The sequence below is a fragment of the Somniosus microcephalus genome, chromosome 15 (genome assembly GCF_052327205.1).
Source record: "Somniosus microcephalus isolate GS21.2 chromosome 15, FLI_Smic_1.0, whole genome shotgun sequence".
Classification (NCBI taxonomy): Eukaryota; Metazoa; Chordata; class Chondrichthyes; order Squaliformes; family Somniosidae; genus Somniosus; species Somniosus microcephalus.
The window spans coordinates 118,397,641-118,419,583 of record NC_141001.1 but is presented as its reverse complement, the minus strand read 5'-3'; the positions used below and the strand labels follow the sequence as shown (position 1 = coordinate 118,419,583).

At 50.4% G+C, this 21,943-nt stretch overlaps 1 protein-coding gene across 9 annotated transcripts in view; it reads right to left on the bottom strand.

The window, feature by feature from the left end:
* ppfibp2b (PPFIA binding protein 2b) overlaps nucleotides 1-21,943 on the bottom strand; it is a 474,628-nt gene that overhangs the window by 295,604 nt on the left and 157,081 nt on the right. For 8 of the 9 annotated variants that reach the window (XM_086008336.1, XM_086008341.1, XM_086008339.1 and 5 more), the window contains exon 2: nucleotides 2,134-2,244. In XM_086008336.1, the coding sequence (XP_085864462.1) occupies nucleotides 2,134-2,197 (64 nt within the window). In that variant the 5' untranslated portion in view covers nucleotides 2,198-2,244. Of the gene's footprint in view, nucleotides 1-2,133; nucleotides 2,245-15,599; nucleotides 15,693-21,943 lie in introns of those variants that run through there. The other variant, XM_086008337.1, reaches the window with a different exon arrangement.

The following is a 21,943-nucleotide window of genomic DNA, read 5'->3' as shown; positions in this document are numbered from 1 at the left end:
CATAGAATAAAAGATACAGCACACAAGGTTTCCATTCGGCCCATCGTGCCTGTGCTGGCTCTTTGAAAGAGCTCTCCAATTAGTCCTTGCTCTTTCCCCACAGCCCTGAAAATGTTTCCTGTTCAAGTATTTATCCAATTCCCTTTTGAAAGTTACTATTGAATCTGCTTCCACCGCCCTTTCAGGCAGCGCGTTCCAGATCACAACAACTCGCTGCGTAAAAAGAAATTTCTCATCTTCCCTCTGGGTCGTTTGTCAATCACGTGTCCTCTGGTTACTGACCCTCCTGCCAGTGGAAACAGTTTCTCCCGATCTACTGTGTATTAAATAGTGGGTGGGGGGGCAGGGCGGGGCGAGAGGGGGGAAATTGCCTAAAGAACCAGATCTTAAGACATTTTTTTGAAGCTGTGTAATCCCTTCGAATGATAGAATACCGCGTTCTGCCAAAATAAGCAGTAAAGCATTCATGTGAGTAAATCACAGCAATGCCACAGTTAAAGACAGCGCTTTTTTTTAGAACTTTTCTCTGTAGGAGATCCCCGCAAATATTGATACACTTCCAGGGACCCCCCATCGTCCCTCCCCCTTCGTCCTGCCTTCCAAAAGACAAGTGTCTGCTACCCAACGCAAAAACAATGTAGAAAATGCATACAGGGACAGAAATAACATGTTAGTAAGGCATCAAATACAGCAATCAGATCACCTCGGGGATCCCAGTTTGAAAACTTACACTTTAAAAGGGACCCACAATACACACTCAAAAAAAATTACATCATTTCAGTCCACTCAGTGCAGAAGAACATTTATTGCCATGGTTTCTGAAGTCACGCACTCCCTGACCTGATCTTCTGCACACATTGTATACATGGACATTAAAAGCAAACACGGCCCACTCAGCCATTAGCTTCACAAACCTCCGAGAACTTTGCGCTCCTCCAATTCTAACCTCTTGTGCATCCCCCCCACCAACTTCCTTCGCTCCACCATTGGTGGCCGTGCCTTCAGCTGCCTGGGCCCCAAGCTCTGGAATTCCCTCCCTCAACCTCTCAGCCTTTCTCTTTCCTCCTTTAAGACCCTCCTTAAAACCTCTCTCTTTGACCCAGCTTTTGGTCACCTGTCCTAATATTAATGGCCCAGAAATTCGGGTCGGGGGCTTCCCGCGGGTGCAGGCCTCCGACCTGCACTTACCTAGCGCGCCGGCCGTTGAGCTGTGGGCCCGCGTGGGATTCCGATCCTGGGCCTCCTCCAGCTGCCGGCGCGCAGTGCTTGCGTATCCCAGGGGCGCAGTTAGTTCGAAGCGTCCCCTGGGATCACGTGGGCCATGGAGAGCCAATGGGAGCAGGGAATCTGTATTCATAGATTTGACAGGAAGAGCTGTCAAATCTATGAATACAATTCAATCCCAAAACATAACTAAAACTTCAAATTATTTCTTTTTAAATCACATTTTTAAAATAACTATAAATTACATAAAATAACTTTTAAAAAATAATTTAAATTTTTGAAAAAATTAATTACAGTTTCTAACAGGGCTAAAAATAACTTACCTTTCTTTAAAGTATTTAAAAATAATAAACCTGTGGAAAAAATGTTTTTATTTTACTTAATTCACCACTTACCTTGTTAAAAGCAGGCCTTGCGCCTGCTTTTTATAAGCGTAGCTCCTGGAGACTTACCCTCCCGGAGAAACCTGCAAAAAAACCGGAAGTTCCAGGCGCACGCGTTCGACCTGTGAACCCCTTCCTTTAAGGGAACGTAAGTTCCGGTTTCCCGCGCGTGCGCAGCGCATGCACGAAACCGGCACTTTTGTTGGGCCTACGCGCGAGTACCCAGCGCGTACTCACCCGTGGGGACCCGAATTTCTGGCCCAATATCTCATGTGGCTTGGTGTTGAACAACAATATACTTTTATATAGCATCTTAGTAACAACAAACCAAAAACGCTTCACAGGAGCGATTATCAAACACATTTTGACACGGAGCCACACAAGGAGATATTAGGGCAGATGGCCTCACTTCGAAAGTATTTCATTGGCTGTAAAGCACTTTGAGGCGTCCTGAGCTTGTGAAAGGCGCGATAGAAATGCAAATTCTTTCATTCCATTTCATCTTTTCCCCCAATCAGACGCTTACCTGCTATGATGTCATCCATTTGCTCCAAGGCTGCTTCAAGCATGTGACTAGCATCTGAAGCCATATTGGTCGGCAACTGTGTCTATTTAATTAGCCCCGAGAGGATTCCCTCTGTAAAAAACGGAAAGGTAAAGCAGAGCTAAAGTTATTAAGAACAACAACTTGCATTTCCGTAGCGCCTTTAACGTAGTAAAACATCCCAAGGCGCTTCACAGGAGTGTTAACAATTAAAATTTGACACCAAGCCACATGAGGAGATATTAGGGCAGGTTGGTCAAAGAGGGAGGTTTTAAGGAGCGTCTTAAAGGATGAAAGAGAGGTAGAGAGGCGGAGAGGTTTAGGGAGGGAGTTTCAGAGCTTAGGGCCTCGGCAGCTGAAGGCTCGGCCGCCATTGGTGGAGCCATTAAAAATCGGTGACGTGCAAGAGGCCAGAATTGGAGGAGCGCCGAGATCTCGGAGGGTTGCAAGGCTGGTGTCATTCTGCACGTACTACCTACTCCACATACCGCCTACTCCACATACCGCCTACTCCACATACCGCCTACTCCACATACCGCCTACTCCACATACTGCCAGACTGCAACAGTGCCAAAGTTAATACTGAAACCATTTCTATGCGCTTGGAAATAAGTCAAGGTCTGAAGTCCAGTCTCCAAAGCTTTGAAAGTTCGACAGTGATTACAGTTAATCGTTTAAATACACATAAATTCTACTGCTAATACATAGATGAATGAGGTTTGGACGTGGACATGAGAAACAAGGGGATGTAGATGTTAAAGAGTAGAGGAGTGTGGGTATTAGGAGGGTTGGCCTGTGGGAAAGTAAAAGTAGAGATCGATATTTAGTAATAACAACAGGAAATGCTGGAAAAACTCAGCAGGTCAGGCAACATCCGTGGTGAGAGATTAGAGTCGACGTTTCGGGTCGAAACCCTTTTTCAAAACTGGAGAGGAAATGAAATAGATCGAAGGCAGGGCTGCGATAGAACAAAAGAAGTAAAGAGACATTAAGAGGTATTCAAAACCAGACGAGATGGTAATAGGACAAGTGGAGACAAAAGATGGCTCAGATTAGGTGTGAAGTGTACTGGCAGAAAGAGAGACAGCTGCCATGTGGGAGAGAGAAAAAAAGGAAAGGGAGGGGGGGAGGGAAAACCCAAAACAAAGGGGTGGGAAAAAAAAGTAAAAATGTAATAGGGGCCAAGGTTATGATCTGAAATTGTTGAACTCAATATTGAGTCCGGAAGGCAGCAAAGTGCCTAATCGGAAGATGAGGTGCTGTTCCTCGAGTTTACGCTGAGCTTCCGTGGAACAATGCAAGAGGCCAAGGACGGTGAGGTCCAAGTGGGAATAGAGCGGTGAATTAAAGTGACAGGCGACCGGAAGCTCGGGGTCACCCTTACGGACTGAACGGAGGTGTTGACTCTAAACATTGACTCTAATTTCTCTCCACGGATGTTGCCTGGCCTGCTGAGTTTTTCAGCATTTTTTGTTGTTATTTTGGATTTCCAGCATCTGCAGTATTTTGCTATCGATCTATATTTAGTGTTCGGCTACGCAACACATGCTTTAAACACATTTAGTCTGGCCATTTTCTAATTATCTACTCAATTAAGTAATTCAATTATTGACTGATTTTAAAGAACTCATACATTTAGTGTGCTTAATCACTCTGCACAATTAAGATTGAAATTGGTGCATTAATTAGAAGGCGGGCTACATGTTTTGTCGATGAGGTGAGGTAAGGTAGCCGAGTGGTTATGGCACTCCTGGACTAGCAACCCTGAGGTTCAGAGGTCAAATCCAACCATGAGTGTCAGCCGTGGCTCAGTGGGCAGCACTCTCGCCTCTGAGTCAGAAGGTTGTGGGTTCAAGTCTCACTCCAGAGACTTGAGCACAAAAATCTAGGCTGACGCTCCAGTGCGGTACTGCGGGAGTGCTGCACTGTCGGAGGTGCTGCTTTTCAGATGAGACGTTAAACCGAGTCCTGTCTGCTTTCTAAGGTGGACATAAAAGAGCTGGTGGCGTTATTTGGAAGAGCAGGGGAGTGTTCCCTACAGAGTGATTTTCTGCACAGACAGATCTGTGTCCTTCTGCGTGTGCGCGTGGTCGGACCAGCCCCTTTTTGCGCTGGTGCGCTGTCACCGAGGCCGCGCACGCGGCGTACCCCACAGTCGCGGCTGCAGTGCAGTGTGGGCCATGCTTTGTTCAGCTCCCTGGGACAAGGCCCGTCACTGGATCCGCGGTGGTCCGGGGGGAGAGAGAGAAAGGGGTGGGGGAGAGAGAGAGAATGGGAGGGGGGAAGAGAGAGGGGGATTTGGAGGGGGAGAGAGAGAAGAGGTCAGGAACTCGGCGGGGGGGTGGGGGTAAAGAGCATGGAGAGCATAGTGGGGATGGGGGAAAAAGGTGATCCAGATCTAAAGTTGTGCAGATGAGAGCGAGAACATGATCCAGATGGTAAGATGGATCAAGTTCTGCCAACACCACTCCCTTTACACCCGCACCAGGTTCTCCCTCCCCACCCCCGGTTTCTCGGAAAGCTCGGTACGCGTGGCAAGTGACATCATTGGACTGGACGAAATCCGGACGTCACGACACTGTCACTATTCACTTTAGACCTAATAAGCCTGTTAATGATCCATGACCCACACACCGTGCCCCATCTATGGGTGTGGCGGGGGGGAGGTGGTCAGGAACTTGGACGCCGGGGGCAGGAACTTGTTTGGGGGGGTGAGAGAAGGTCTTAACCCACGAGGGTGAGCCCTGTCTGTTCCAAGTGAGCTCTGTTATGTCTGGAGTCGGCAGTCGGAATGGCTCGAGTTCACTTTGCAAAGTAACTGATTACGTAGGCAGGGAGGATCTAATTACACATTCCAGACAAACTGCTGGTTGTGTCTTGTTCTACAAGGGGACCAATCAGCAATCAGGACTTGTCATCCAAGGGGACCAATCAGAGCTTTTGGTGTTGTGAATAAACACGTCCTTTTCCCCGGTGTCCTGGCCAATACTAATCCCTCGATCACAAAACAGATTATCTGGTCATTATCGCAATACTGTTTGTGGGATCTTGCGGTGTTCAACTTGGCTGCCTCGTTTCAGACATTACACCAGTGACTACACTTCAAAAGCACTTCATTGGCTGTAAAGCGCTTTGGGACATCTTGAGGTTGTGAAAGGCGCTATATCTAAATTGTGAAATCGAATTCAATTGACCACTGAATAAAAACATAAATGCCCAAGAGGTTCGCTAATGTCATTCAGTGCGGGGAATCTTTCACTCCTCCCTGGCCTGGCCTGTATGTGACTCCGGTCCCGCACCATGTGCTTGACTCTTAATCCCCTCAGGGCATAACCCCGAGAGTAAAAACATGGGCGCCAGCTACTAGCAGCTACTGCTGGACAGCCCGCTGCCACAACACATCAATCAATCTCCAGGAGCACGCAGGCAGGTGCAACATCATGAGCTCCAGTGGTGCATAGAGAGAGAGACAGGACTTATTTCCTCCCCCTGGTTGCTTCACAAAAAGGTCCCACTCCAGGGACTCGAGTCCAGCTGACACTCCCAGTGCAGTGCTGAGGGAGTGCTGCACTGTCGGATGTGCCGTCTTTCGGATGAGATGTTAAACCGAGGCCCCGTGGACGTAAAAGATCCCACGGCCACTATTTCGAAGAAGAGCAGGGGGAGTTCTCCCCGGTGTCCTGGCCAATATTTATCCCTCAACAAACCTCACAAACACAGATTATCTGGTCATTTATCACATTGATGTTTGTGGGAGCTTGCTGTGCGCAAATTGGCTGCCGCGTTTCCTACATTACAACAGTGACCACGCTTCAAAAAGCACTTCCGCTTCGGGACATACTGAGGTTGTGAAAGGCGCTATAGAAATGCAAGTCTTACTTCTTTCTTTATTTCCATTGCCAGTGCACGCATATGCACTGAAGCATACAAGATTCACCCTCTTTCAACAATGAGCTGTGGAGACTGTGCATTACCTGTTGACAGGATTCACCGCTGTCTCACTAATCACTCCGGGTTCTTTGGCATCGTTCCAAGGGCTTGGGACACATGCAATTTACACAGGGTTGTTAGAATCTGGAATTCTCTACCACGAACCCGTGCTGAAGCAGCGACAACAATTTGAATTACGATATAGCGCCTTTAACATAGGGAAACGTCCCCGGGCAATGCTCCCTGTCAGCTGCGCTTTGTTCCGTGCGGCCTGTTACTATTCATTTCTGCGCCTGCGCGGTACTTAGTGTTAAAAGCCGGTGAGCGTCCTGCGCAGGACCTTTGCGATTACTGCGCACGACCTTTGCGATTACTGCGCACCTTAGGCGGAGCATTGGTCACAAGGCGCTTCACGGGAGCGATTATCAAACAAAATTTGACACCGAGCCACAGAAGGAGAAATTAGAGGGCAGGTGACCAAAAGCTCGGTCAAAGAGGTAGGTTTTCAGGAGCGTCTTAAAGGAGGAAAGAGAGGTAGCGAGACGGAGAAGTTTAGGGAGAGAATTCCAGAGCTTAGGGCCCAGGCAGCAGTAGGCACGGCCGCCAATGTGGTGGAGCGATTAAAATCGGGATTGCGCAAGAGGCCAGAATTGGAGGAGCGCAGAGATCTGTGAGGGTTGTAGGGCTGGAGGAGGTCACAGAGATAGGGAGGGGCGAGGCCACGGAGGGATTTGGAAACGAGGATGAGAATTTTGAAATTGAGGCGTTGCCAGACCGGGGGCCAATGTAGGTCAGCGAGCACAGGGGGTGATGGGTGAACGGGACTGGGTGTGAGTTAGGACACGGGGCAGTGAGCACAGGGGGTGATGGGTGAACGGGACTGGGTGTGAGTTAGGACACGGGGCAGTGAGCACAGGGGGTGATGGGTGAACGGGACTGGGTGTGAGTTAGGACACGGGGCAGTGAGCACAGGGGGTGATGGGTGAACGGGACTGGGTGTGAGTTAGGACACGGGGCAGTGAGCACAGGGGGTGATGGGTGAACGGGACTGGGTGTGAGTTAGGACACGGGGCAGTGAGCACAGGGGGTGATGGGTGAATGGGACTGGGTGTGAGTTAGGACACGGGGCAGTGAGCACGGGGTGATGGGTGAACGGGACTGGGTGTGAGTTAGGACAGGGGGCAGTGAGCACAGGGGGTGATGGGTGAACGGGACTGGGTGTGAGTTAGGACACGGGGCAGTGAGTGTGGTAAACCACTGTATTGTATATTGCCACCTCTGGGTGGCGCTGTGTATGGAGGCATGCCTCAGCTGACTCCACCCACCACTGTGTGGGTTTCGTTCAGACTTGTTCAGTCACTCACGAAGAAGCATGGTCTCTTCTTAGCTAATAAAAGCCTTATTCATCTCTTCTTTCGACTCATCATCTCTTCTTCGACTCATCACCTTTTATGAAGTAATTGATAAGCGTATCAATTTTATTAGCTAAAAGTTAAATGGCGACACCTGAGGAGCAACAACAGCAACGGATACAGCAGACATTGCTGAGAGCCCTCAGACCACCACGCCTGGACCTCGACCCTCAAGATGTGGGTGCATCAGCCAAGTTTGAACACTGGCTGAGCTGCTTTGAATCCTTCCTCGCAATCTCACAGGTTACAGAGGAGGATCACAAACTGAAAATTTTGACCGCCCAGGTGAGCCATCAAGTATATATGCTAATCCGGGACTCTAATACGTACGTGGCGGCCCTCGAGCTACTAAAAGGGCAATATACGCGCCCAGTGAACACAATTTACGCCCGACACCTCTTGGGATCCCGCAGGCAGCAACCGGGAGAATCGGTAGGGGCATTTGCACGGGCGCTACTGGCACTCTGCAGAGACTGCGATTGTAAAGCGGTAACGGCTGTGGAGCACGCGCAGGGACTCGCCTGTGATGCCTTCGTCAGGGGCCTCCAGTCAGACCACACCCGGCAGAGACTGCTAGAAAGCAAGGAACCCGACCTGAAGACGGCCATTGCCCTTGCGCTCTCGTTAGAGGAGGCCCACCGAAACCTCGAGGCATACCCCCGTAACGGCGCCGAGACATGGCAATCGAAACCGTGGGACACGGGACCGCCGCCCCCGGCACCAACCGCTGCAGCGACCCAACCGAGACAGCAGCCTCCGGTAAGAACTGCTTCGATGCCCAGTAACCAGGCCCAAAAATGCTATTTCTGTGGCCAGTTAAAACATCCCAGAGCGCACTGCCCAGCTAAAACAGCTACCTGCTCGGGCTGCGGGAAGAAAGGCCATTACGCTAACGCCTGCAAGGGGAAGCCAGCCAGCAGCGCAGCGTGCGGGCCGTGGGAGCAGCCATCTTATCCGCCATTTTGTGTACCCCCGGCCGCATGGCATCCGCCGCCATCGTATCCAACGCACTCAACCGCCATTTCGTCACCGGAACCGACCACCGTCTCGGCGGATGACTATAGTGACTCACTAAGCCACATACTGGCCTCCGTGACGCTGGATCAAGGCCACCCTCACCATCTATCCAGCTCCATGATGGATATCGCGGTAAACGGCCGCGCCACCAGTTGCCTGATCGACAGCGGGAGCACAGAGAGTTTCGTCCACCCCGACACGGTACGTAGCCACTCCCTCACGATTCTGCCAACGCACCATCGCATTTCTATGGCGTCCAAGTCCCAGTCAATGGACATCAGCGGCTACTGTGTGGTGACCCTGTCAGTAGGGGGCACTGAATATCAAAAATTTAAACTGCTAGTCCTGCCCCGTCTTTGCGCTGCCGTCCTGCTAGGGTTGGATTTTCAGTGCCACCTTAAGAGTGTCACACTAGCATACGGTGGACCCCTCCCCCCACTCACAGTCTGCAACCAACAACTTTTAAATCGCCCGCTGCAAACCACCTGCAGCCTTTCCACATTAAAAGTCCCCCCCCCTCCCCTGTTCGCTAACCTCACCCGCGACTGTAAACCCATCGCTACCAAAAGCAGGCGGTACAGTGCCGGGGACAGAGCTTTTATCAGCTCTGAGGTGGAGCGGCTCTTGAAGGAGGGCATTATCGAAGGTAGCACTAGCCCCTGGCGAGCCCAGGTTGTAGTCGTTAAAACCACTGCAAAACGCCGCATGGTAATCGACTACAGCCAAACCATAAACCGGTACACCCAGCTGGACGCGTACCCCCTCCCTCGCATATCTGATATGGTCAATCAGATTGCGCAATACAAAGTATTCTCCACCATCGACCTTAAGTCAGCGTACCACCAGCTGCCCATCCGCCATGAGGACCGCCAGTATACTGCCTTCGAGGCAAACGGCCACCTCTACCACTTCCTTAGGGTCCCCTTCGGCGTCACCAACGGGGTTTCGGTCTTCCAAAGGGAGATGGACCGAATGGTTGACCAGAACGCGCTGCGGGCAACCTTCCCCTATTTGGATAACGTCACCATCTGCGGCCACGACCAGCAGGACCACGACGTTAATCTAGCAAATTTCCTCCGTACGGCCCAACGGCTGAACCTAACGTACAATAAGGAAAAATGTATGTTTCACACCAAGCGCCTGGCCATCCTCGGCTGCGTGGTGGAGAACGGAGTCATCGGGCCCGACCCCGACAGAATGCGCCCCCTAATGGAGCTACCCCTTCCCCACTGCCAAAAAGCACTGAAGAGATGCCTGGGGTTTTTCTCCTACTACGCCCAGTGGGTGCCCCTCTATGCAGACAAAGCCAGGCCCCTCATCAAAGCCACCTCCTTCCCCCTGACACCAGAGGCGTGTGCAGCCTTCACTCTTATCAAGAACGATATCGCGAAGGCCGCAATGCACGCGGTGGATGAGTCCATCCCCTTCCAAGTGGAGAGCGATGCCTCCGACTTCGCCCTAGCCGCGACCCTTAACCAGGCGGGCAGACCCGTGGCCTTTTTCTCAAGGACCCTCCAGGGCCCCGAGACGAGACACTCCTCCGTCGAAAAGGAGGCCCAGGCTATTGTAGAAGCGGTGCGTCACTGGAGGCATTACCTGGCCGGGAAACGATTTACCCTGCTCACTGACCAGCGTTCAGTAGCTTTTATGTTTAATAATAAGCAGAGGGGTAAAATCAAGAACGACAAGATCTTGAGGTGGAGAATCGAACTCTCCACCTACAATTATGATATCTTGTATCGGCCAGGGAAACTCAATGAGCCCCCAGATGCCCTATCACGTGGTACATGCGCCAACGCGCAGAGTGATAGGCTGCAGTCCCTCCACAATGACCTCTGCCACCCGGGGGTCACCAGGTTTTTCCATTTTATCAAATCCATTAACCTGCCCTACTCCATCGAGGAGGTCAGGACCATGACCAAGAGCTGCCAAATCTGCGCCGAGTGCAAACCGCACTTCTATAGGCCGGACAGAGCAAGCCTGATCAAGGCCACCCGCCCCTTCGAACGCCTGAGCGTCGATTTTAAAGGGCCCCTCCCCTCCGCTGACCGCAATGTGTACTTCCTCAACATAGTTGATGAGTACTCCCGTTTCCCCTTTGCCATCCCTTGCCCAGACATGACCAGTACCACGGTCATCAAGTGTCTGAATGACATCTTCGTTCTGTTCGGGTTCCCCAGCTATATACATAGCGACAGGGGCTCATCGTTCATGAGCGACGAACTTCGGCAGTACCTGCTAACAAGAGGTATCGCCACGAGCAGGACCACCAGTTACAACCCCCGGGGGAACGGCCAGGTGGAAAGGGAGAACGCGACGGTTTGGAAGGCAGTCCTCTTAGCACTAAAATCTAAGGGCCTTCCGACCTCCCGCTGGCAGGAGGTCCTCCCTGCAGCGCTTCACTCCATTCGGTCACTGCTTTGTACTGCCACTAATGCGACCCCTCATGAGAAAATGTTCGTTTTCCCCCGGAAGTCTACATCGGGAACCTCGCTACCGGCATGGTTGACTTCTCCTGGGCCCGTCCTACTGCGGAGGCACGTGAGGACGCATAAAACGGACCCCCTGGTCGAGCGGGTGCACCTCCTACACGCCAACCCCCAGTATGCCTGGGTGACATACCCAGACGGGCGGGAGGACACGGTCTCCATACGAGATCTCGCACCCTCGGGTACCCCTGAATTACCACCGTTATCCCCCTTACCACCGTTATCCCCCTTACCACTGTTATCCCCCACCACCCCTCCCAACCCAACCCCTGCAGACGGCATGCCAAAGCCCCAGGAATCTTCGCCAACCACCCAGACACCAGACCCGACGTCGGATGCTGCAACACCACCGCCGCCACCACGACGATCAGGACGTCAGACAAGGCCTCCTGATAGACTTAACTTGTAGTACCCTTCACCCCGCCGGACTTCACATTAAACAAGGGGTGAATGTGGTAAACCACTGTATTGTATATTGCCACCTCTGGGTGGCACTGTGTATGGAGGCATGCCTCAGCTGACTCCACCCACCACTGTGTGGGTTTCGTTCAGACTTGTTCAGTCACTCACGAAGAAGCATGGTCTCTTCTTAGCTAATAAAAGCCTTATTCATCTCTTCTTTCGACTCATCATCTCTTCTTCGACTCATCACCTTTTATGAAGTAATTGATAAGCGTATCAGTGAGCACAGGGGGTGATGGGTGAACGGGACTGGGTGTGAGTTAGGACACGGGGCAGTGAGCACAGGGGGTGATGGGTGAACGGGACTGGGTGCGAGTTAGGACACGGGGCAGTGAGCACAGGGGGTGATGGGTGAACGGGACTGGGTGCGAGTTAGGACACGGGGCAGTGAGCACAGGGGGTGATGGGTGAACGGGACTGGGTGTGAGTTAGGACACGGGGCAGTGAGCACGGGGGGTGATGGGTGAACGGGACTGGGTGTGAGTTAGGACACGGGGCAGTGAGCACAGGGGGTGATGGGTGAACGGGACTGGGTGTGAGTTAGGACACGGGGCAGTGAGCACAGGGGGTGATGGGTGAACGGGACTGGGTGTGAGTTAGGACACGGGGCAGTGAGCACAGGGGGTGATGGGTGAATGGGACTGGGTGTGAGTTAGGACACGGGGCAGTGAGCACAGGGGGTGATGGGTGAACGGGACTGGGTGTGAGTTAGGACACGGGGCAGTGAGCACAGGGGGTGATGGGTGAACGGGACTGGGTGAGAGTTAGGACACGGGGCAGTGAGCACAGGGGGTGATGGGTGAACGGGACTGGGTGTGAGTTAGGACACGGGGCAGTGAGCACAGGGGGTGATGGGTGAACGGGACTGGGTGTGAGTTAGGACACGGGGCAGTGAGCACAGGGGGTGATGGGTGAACGGGACTGGGTGTGAGTTAGGACACGGGGCAGTGAGCACAGGGGGTGATGGGTGAATGGGACTGGGTGTGAGTTAGGACACGGGGCAGTGAGCACGGGGTGATGGGTGAACGGGACTGGGTGTGAGTTAGGACACGGGGCAGTGAGCACAGGGGGTGATGGGTGAACGGGACTGGGTGTGAGTTAGGACACGGGGCAGTGAGCACAGGGGGTGATGGGTGAACGGGACTGGGTGTGAGTTAGGACACGGGGCAGTGAGCACAGGGGGTGATGGGTGAACGGGACTGGGTGCGAGTTAGGACACGGGGCAGTGAGCACAGGGGGTGATGGGTGAACGGGACTGGGTGCGAGTTAGGACACGGGGCAGTGAGCACAGGGGGTGATGGGTGAACGGGACTGGGTGTGAGTTAGGACACGGGGCAGTGAGCACGGGGGGTGATGGGTGAACAGGACTGGGTGTGAGTTAGGACACGGGGCAGTGAGTAGAGGGTGATGGGTGAACGGGACTGGGTGTGAGTTAGGACACGGGGCAGTGAGCACAGGGGGTGATGGGTGAATGGGACTGGGTGTGAGTTAGGACACGGGGCAGTGAGCACAGGGGGTGATGGGTGAACGGGACAGGGTGTAAGTTAGGACACGGGGCAGTGAGCACAGGGGGTGATGGGTGAACAGGACTCGGTGTGAGTTAGGACACGGGGCAGTGAGCACGGGGTGATGGGTGAACGGGACTGGGTGCGAGTTAGGACACGGGGCAGTGAGCACGGGGTGATGGGTGAACGGGACTGGGTGCGAGTTAGGACACGGGGCAGTGAGCACAGGGGGTGATGGGTGAACGGGACTGGGTGCAAGTTAGGACACGGGGCAGTGAGCACAGGGGGTGATGGGTGAACGGGACTGGGTGTGAGTTAGGACACGGGGCAGTGAGCACAGGGGGTGATGGGTGAACGGGACTCGGCGCGAGTTAGGACACGGGGCAGCAGAGTTTCGGATGACCTCAAGTTTACATAGGGTAGAATGTGGGAGGCCGGTCAGGAGTGCGTTGGAATAGTCAAGTCTGGAGGTGACAAAGGATCGGATGAGGGTTTCAGCAGCGGATGAGCCGAGGCAGGGGCGGAGACGGGCAATGTTACGGAAGTGGAAAAAGGCGGTCTTTGTGATGGAGAGGATATGGAGTTGGAATTTCAGCCCAGGGTCAAATAGGATGCTGAGGTTGCGAATAGTCTGGTTCATTGTACTTCATTGGCTGTAAAGCGCTTTGGGACATCCTGAGGTTGTGAAAGGTGCTGTAGAAATGCAAGACTTTCTTTTTTCCTTTTTTCAGCTTCAGACAGTTGCCAGGGAGGATGATGGAATGGATGACAAGGGAACAGAGTTAGTGGCGGGGTCAGAGGACAATGGCTTCGGTCTTCAAAGTGCCGGCACAGGCATGATGGGCCGAATGGCCCCTCTGTCTTTCTAAACTAATATAGAATCAAAGAAAAACTTGCACAACCTCAGGATGACCCAAAGCACTTTACAGCCAACGAGGTACTTTTGAAGTGAAGTCACTGTTGTAATGTAGGAAACGCGGCAGCCAATTTGCGCACAGCAAGCTCCCACAAACAGCAATGTGATGATGACCAGATAATTGGCGAGGACACCTCCTCTGCTCTTCTTTCAAATAGTGCCATGGGATCAATTACGTCCTCCCGAGAGGGCAGACAGGGGCCTCGGTTTAATGTTTCATCCAAAAGACGGCACCTCCCTCAGTACTGTTCTGGGAGCTTAAGCCTGGATTTTTGTGCTCAAGTCTCTGGAGTGGCGCTACAACCTTCTGACACAGAGGCGAGAGAGAGAGAGAGTGCTGCCCACTGAGCCACGGCTGAGACACCTGGACAGGCATCTGGATACAGAGGGTTAACAGGAACAAGGATAGAGTTTGAAGGACAGGCATTGTGCTTTCTTGGCTGCTTAGTGTAGAAACAAGAATTTCAACTTAACTATTTAAGTGCTAGTTACTTCATTCCTTGTGTTAACAGAGTTCTATGTATCAGGAGTACTGTTAAACACGACCGCCCCTGAATTTAAACACTTCAGCACTAAAATCATAGCAAGGTTTTTAATACTGTTGAAAGATAAAACATTAGTTCAATGTTCATTAATAGACAGCGAGGATAGACTGTTGGTCCCGTCGTTCACCGCGGTCCCAGATGCCCCGTTGCTGTGCCGTTATCAGCTCGCACTCCCAGCGAGTTACAGAGCAAATTACATTCAAGCTGAAGGGTGCGGGAAACAGTCTAACTAACGGGGTGGCCCACTCCAATGAGACCTGGCCCAACATTTAAGATTGATGGGGATGGTCAAGGGTGCAGGAGTTTGAATTCCCATCAGAAGACGACTTGGCTGTCAATGTGAAGAGGAGCAGCTCTGTCCAAATCAAAGCACCAGCACGATTTAATGACTGTACTCGGAACACTTTGGGAATTATCGTAACGTGTACCTTGTTGTTTTTAAAAAATTCATTCATGGGATGTGGGCGATGCTGGCAAGGCCAGCATTTATTGCCCTCGAGAAGGTGGTGGTGAACCACCTTCTTGAACCACTGCAGTCTGTGTGAATCATAGAAGTTTATAGCGCAGAAGGAGGACATTCGGCCCATCGTGTCCGTACCTGCCCATAAAGAGCTCTCCAGCCTAATCCCACTGTCCAGCTCTTGGTCCGTAGCCCTGTAGGTTACGGCGCTTCAAGTGCATATTCAAATGCATTCGCACCCGTACGACCAGATTTAGGAACAGCTTCTTTCCCAGGGCTGTCATCCTACTGAACTCCACAAATAAACTCTAAAGCCTGCACATCTGCCAATGCACTTTATTATGGTTATGTTTATGTTAATGTATTACAAGCCAAATGTATGTTGAATGTTTAAATGTCTTAATCTAAATGTACACTCTCGGGAGCCGCAAGCCTACATTTCGTTGTACTGCACTTGGGCACTAACAATGACAATAAAGTTGATTATGATTATGAAATACTTTTTAAAAGCGATGAGGGTTTCTGTCTCTACCACCCTTTCAGGCAGTGAGCTCCAGACAAAATTTCTCCTCAACTCCCCTCTAATCCTTCTACCAATTACTTTAAATCTATGCCTCCGCCCGCCCTCCCCGGTTATCGAGCAGTGTAAAGCTGATAAAGAGTTACAACAGTGCAGGAACAGCTTACTTAAAACAGTTTTTTGTTTACTCACGCAGAGAAAAAGGCATCAAATCAATCGCGCGAGCTTGATCTCAAGTGCAGGACGTCACAAGGTTTGCCAGCTGTGTAGGATGAGAACCATGCCTTGCGTCTACAGCTCGGCAGACAGTGACTCGCTGTCATACTGTATCAGTGATTTACATGTGAACGCTGAAGAATGCGTCCTGCCCGCTCACTCCCAAAACCTGGCCTCGGACCAGCTTCCCGACAGCTGCTGTGAAACACGCAGCCCAGAAAATGACTGAAGCATTGATAAAAAAAATAATAAATTGCAAGCCTTTGTTTCATTTATACTGCCTTGATTTTGCAAGCTTAGATTATTAACTTTCTATATATATATATATATATATTTTTCTCGTCCCATCACCTCCCCTCTCCCTTTTCTCTTGGGCTGGTTTTGTATATCGACACAGGGCAGCTGTGAGGGGCGGAGGGGTGTGAATGAGTTGAGCGTCTTGCCCATCAGAGCACCATTCTTTTCTAAGTTTGCATCTCCGCATTTTTTGTTTCTGTACAAGAAAGCATCAGACTGGTTTTTTGAACCCACTCGCTGACTTTAATCTGATCATTCAGAATCTAATGTAAACTGAACAAACAATGTGCAACCATCTTCAGAGCCAAGCCACTGGCCGCCATCCAGATTCATTTCCAATCCAATATTTTGGGAACACAAGAACAAAAGGTGCATTTGTAAAGCACCTCATCATCTCGGGACTTTTCTGAGTGCTTCACAACCCAATAGGCGAAATTTAAGATAAAAAACAGAAAATGCTGGAAATACTCGGCAGGTCAGGCAGCATCTGTGGAGAGAGAAACAGAGATAATGTTTCAGGTCGATGACCCTTGGTCAGAATGTTAACTCTGTTTCTCTCTCCACAGATGCTGCCTGACCTGCTGAGTATTTCCAGCATTTTCTGTTTTTATTTCAGATTTCCACCATCCGCAGTATTTTGCTTTTGTATTAGATGATATTTAAGTGCAGTCGCTGTTATTTGGGCAAGTATAACAGCCAGCTGCATTCAGCTAGGTCCCAGAAACAGCAAACTGAGATCAATACAAGGTCATCGAGCTGAAACGTTAACATTTTCTGTTTTTATTTGAGATCAATACCGGTTAATCTGGTCTTATTTTTGCTTATGTTGGCCGAGGGAGGGATTTTAGCCCCAGGACAACTTCCTGCTTTTCTTCACACAAGCAAGATCTTTTATGTCTAGCCTGAGCTTGGAGGCAGGACCTCAGTTTAACAGCAGCGTCGTGATGAAACTCCCTCGTGATCGGGACCGGGTATCCCGTGTCTCACTCACGTGTACTCTTTCCTTGTCTGTCAGCCGTGGCTCAGTGGGCAGCACTCTCGCCTCTGAGTCAGAAGGTCGTGGGTTCAAGTCCCACTCCAGAGACTTGAGCACAAAAATCCAGTCTGACACTCCTGTGCAGTACTGAGGGAGTGCTGCACTGTCGGAGGGGCAGGACTGAGGGAGTGCTGCACTGTCGGAGGGGCAGTACTGAGGGAGTGCTGCACTGTCGGAGGGGCAGTACTGAGGGAGTGCTGCACTGTCGGAGGGGCAGTACTGAGGGAGTGCTGCACTGTCGGAGGGGCAGTACTGAGGGAGCGCCGCACTGTCGGAGGGGCAGTACTGAGGGAGTGCTGCACTGTCGGAGGGGCAGTACTGAGGGAGTGCTGCACTGTCGGAGGGGCAGTACTGAGGGAGTGCTGCACTGTCGGATGTGCCGCCTTTCGGATGAGACGTTAAACCGAGGCCCCGTCTACCCTCTCAGGAGGTCGTAAAAGATCCCACGGCCACTATTTCGAAGAGGAGCAGGGGAGTTCTCCCCAGTGTCCTGGGGCCAATATTTATCCCTGAATCAACATCACTGATGTAAAAAAACTCACTGAGCACTTGGTTTGAGTATAAAACAAGGCTTTAATCAACTGTTTCACAACCATGAGTTCTATTTACAATCACTAGTTCCTGGTTACAAAAACGTCCTGAGCAAGCTGGGCCCACGCCCGATTATTTATACTCCTTGGACGGCGCCACCAGCTGGCCACCCAGTGTTATTTCATGAGTCATTTCTCCATGAATGATAAGATTCATGACAATCACTAAATTAGATGATGTGGTCATTATCACATTGCTGTTTGTGGGAGCTTGCTGTGCGCAAATTGGCTGCTGCATTTCCTACATTACAACAGTGACTGCACTCCAAAAGTAACCCGGCATGGACCAAATGGCCTCCTTCTGTGCTGTAACCATTCTATGATTCTCTGATAATTCATTGGCGGTAAAGTGCTTTGTGACATCCTGAGGTCGTGAAAGGTGCTATAGAAATGCAAAGATTTTTTTCCCCCCATCTCTCTGAAGGCAGCACAAGCCACACTGCTGGAGGGTAGTTTGAATTTTAAGCTGCCTTACTCCACAGCGGGTAAAACACACAGGGCACCGAGATTGACAAGAGCTGCTCGATACAAACCGGTATAACTCCCGTCAGCATGTTGCTCTAGAATTACAGAGAATGTACCATTCGGCCCAACTGGTCTGTGCCGGTGGTTATGCTCCACACCAGCCTCCTCCCCACCCCTGTTCATCTTAGAGAAAGAAAGACTTGCACTTATACACCACCTTTCAGCACCTCAGGACGTCCCAAAGCAATTCACACCCAATGAAGTACTTTGGAAGTGTAGTCACTGTAATGTAGGAAACGCGGCAACCAAATTTTCTTTGGGGCCATTTTACGAGGAGATATTACACAAATTAGGGTTGTATTCCCTGGAATTTAGAAGGTTAAGGGGTGATCTGATCAAAGTTTTCAAGATATTAAGGGGAACAGATAGGATTGATAGAGAGAAACTATTTCTGCTGGTTGGGGATTCTAGGACTAGGGGGCATAATCCAAAAAGGAGTGAATTTAGGAAACACTTCTACACACAAAAGGTGGTAGAAGTTTGGAACTCTCTTCCGAAAACGGCAATTGATGCTAGATCAATTGTTAATTCGAAATCTGAGATTGATAGATTTTTGTTAACTAAAGGTATTAAGAGATATGGGCCAAAGGCGGGTAGATGGAGTTAGGTCACAGATCAGCCGTGATCTCATTGAGTGGCGGAGCAGGCTCGAGGGGCTGAATGGCCTCCTCCTGTTCCTGGGTTCCTTTGTGATATTTGTGAATTAGTGGTTGTTTTCAGCACCAAATTTCCCACAGCAAATATAACAAAGTTACATTACAGGTTGATCTCTCCTGTACTGCACATTCCACACTTCTCACTTAAAAAAATTGAAAATAACCACAAAAAAAAACTTGCCTCCCCCACCTCCCCAGACCGACATGAAATGAAGCCAGTAAAATCACTGGGTAGATTGCACACTGAAAAATAACATGGATGGCAACCACTTTACATCACCTAATGGTTTCTGCTGCATAAATTGTGTAAACAACTTGGGTTCCCTTGGAACAGAAGTTGGCCATTCAGCCCATCGAGCTTGCTGTGCCCCCCCGGCTCCGAAGGGAGCTCGCCATCTCTGCGGCGAGAAGCTTGGCTTTTCCGACGCGCGGCTGAGATCTGTGCAGCGTAGTGGGGGATCCCTAGCGCGATGCTGCTGTGATGTCAACAAGCCGTCTAAGCAGCCAATCACAAGGCAGAATTCTCACAGACCGGCAACAGGAAGTGAAGAGGCGCCTTTCATTCAGACTTTTTAAGCAATGTTGCAGAGAGCAAAACAAAATTGGGACTCTCACACGGGGAAAAGGTAAACCTGAAATAAATAGGAACAAACTTTTATAAACTATAATTTTTTTTTTTTAAGTTTCTAAAAATGTTTTAATCAAAATGGAGAAATTTGACACTCCACATAATTAAAATTAGTTTTTCAGGGCCGTGACATTTGTTTAGCAGTCAATACGCTGTTAAAACCCCAGTTACACCTAATCCAACAAGGTCTCACATTCAGTGGGGTATTTAACAGCGATATTACCGCGGAGAAGCCCAAGTTTTCATCAGTTCCACTGATTGCCAGCAATGGGCAGAGGGGGTGAGGGTGGCGGGGCGCGAAGGGGCATCCACAGCGCAACCAGTTTCGGAGCAGTGAATGACTGACTGCAACTTCAGGATTTCCTCGTTAGGCTGCGCGTGTGCTAAATCCTGAAGCTGCAGTCAGTTTCAGAGGGGTAATAACATCGAGTGCTGCTCGTTGGCCGTCATTACCCACCGCAAATTCCGGGCCATCCTAGCTCTTTCAAACCCCATGACATGAATCTGGTCATTCATGTGGAAATGACTTATGAAGTAATACTGGGCGGCCTGCTGGTGGCGCTGTCCAGGGAGAGTATAAATATTCGGGCATGGGCCCAGCTTGCTCAGGACATTCTTTAACAGGAACTAGTGAAGGACACAACTAGATCTCCATGTTGAAAAACAGTTGATTAAAGCCTTGTTTAATACTCAGACCAAGTGCCTAGTAGTTTTCTTACGTCACCCCAATTCTCTCCTCTATCTCCACATCCCTCAATACCCTAGCCTCCCAAGTATCCATCTCCCTTTTGAATGAGCTCCAGCAGCACAACTCCGGCCTTTACGCCTTAAGTTTGACGCTCGAAATCAAGCACCAGCTTCTTTAACCATTCAGTGCCCAACACAGCTCTGCTAAACCCAGTAAAGGAATGAAACCTTCTGAAATGTCAGAACGGCAAAGGGTAAAAAAAGTTCCACTCTGCAAAGACGAAAATAAAAAGTTATAGAGCAATTAAAAATATACATAGTGCCACAGCACAAGATGTGGTCCAATGTTTAAATTGTTACGGTATGTGCACGAATTACAAGCACCTTTGAAGTTTTATTTTTTCATCAAAGTGTAAAGCTTTAGTTATGCAGCAAAGCACAGTTACAGCAGAGGGGAAAAATTCTCTCGTAAATCACCAGCAATTCTAGTCAGCTGTATAATTTCCAACTGATTAAGGCAATGGAATCTTGAAAGACAGGAACAGGGTCAAAAATCACAGGCAATAGCTGTCTGTTTACTGCCCGAATATCAACAGGGCAGAATTAGAAAGAAAGAAAAAAGAAAAGACTTGCATTTCTAAGAACATAAGAATTAGGAGCAGGAGTCGGCCACACGGCCCCTCGAGCCTGCTCCGCCATTCAATATGATCACGGCTGATCTTCGACCTCAACTCCACTTTCCCATCCGATCCCCACATCCCTTGATTCCTCTAGAGTCCAAAAATCTATCGATCTCAGCCTTGAATATGCTCAAAGGGCTCGATTTTCAGTGTGCCGTGGAGTTGGGATTGGAGACGTGGGGGGGGGGGGGGGTTAAATTCCTGAAATCGGGGGTCCCGACCCCATCCCGCCCCCAACCCGCCTCCATGCCAGTTTCAAAGGAGGCGGGAACCCGCCCCGCGTGGGGACCCGCCTACCCGAGACGGGAAGGGATTAGTGCCAATTAACTGCCTGTTAACAGGTAGTTAACAGGCAGTTTTTAGCCTAATCCCTATTTTTAAGCTTGAACTGTGGGATTCCCGATGGCTCCAAACCACGCCAAGTTGGAGGAGACGGGCCGTCGGGTTGAAGGACTTGGAGGGCTCGAGATGTCGGTGTTCAGGTGAGTGATGTGTGCATGAGTGCAAAGGTAAGTGTGTTTGGTGTGTCTAAAGTGATTAAAGAAGTGTAAATGACCTTTTCTTACCTTTTCATCCTTCCTTCCTTTAGGTCCCTGGAGTCCCTCATCTCACCGGCACAGAAAGCAGAATGGCTGCGAACTGTCAAAAGTGACAGCCTGCAGCTTTCTGTGCAGGAGAGATTTCTAACTGAGTCTGTGGAGAAGGACTCATGGTAGAACTCAGACTGTCAGTGTTTGACAGCTTCAAACAGCTGTGAAACGCTGATATTTCATTTGTCAAAACATCTTGACAGATGAAATTTCAGTCTGTGACGTCACCTGTTGCCGGGTGGCCCTTAATTGGCCTGCTGAGCCCGCTGGGGGGGCTCAACAAGGTCAATCAAGTTAAAATCGCATGGATTGGCCGCATCTCGATGGAGGCGGGACTACAGCCCCGAAAGTTGTAGTCCCGCCTCCAACCCGACTCCTGTATGAAAATCCAGCCCAAAGACTCAGCATTCACAACCCCCTGGGGCAGAGAATTCCAAAGATTCACAACCCTCTGAGTGAAGAAATTTCTCCTCATCTCAGTCTTAAATGGCCGACCCCTTATCCTGAGACTATGCCCCCTAGTTCTAGACTCTCCAGCCAGGGGAAACAACCTCTCAGCATCTACCCTGTCAATCCCCCTCAGAATCTTATATGTTTCAATGAGATCACCTCTCATTCTTCTAAACTCCAG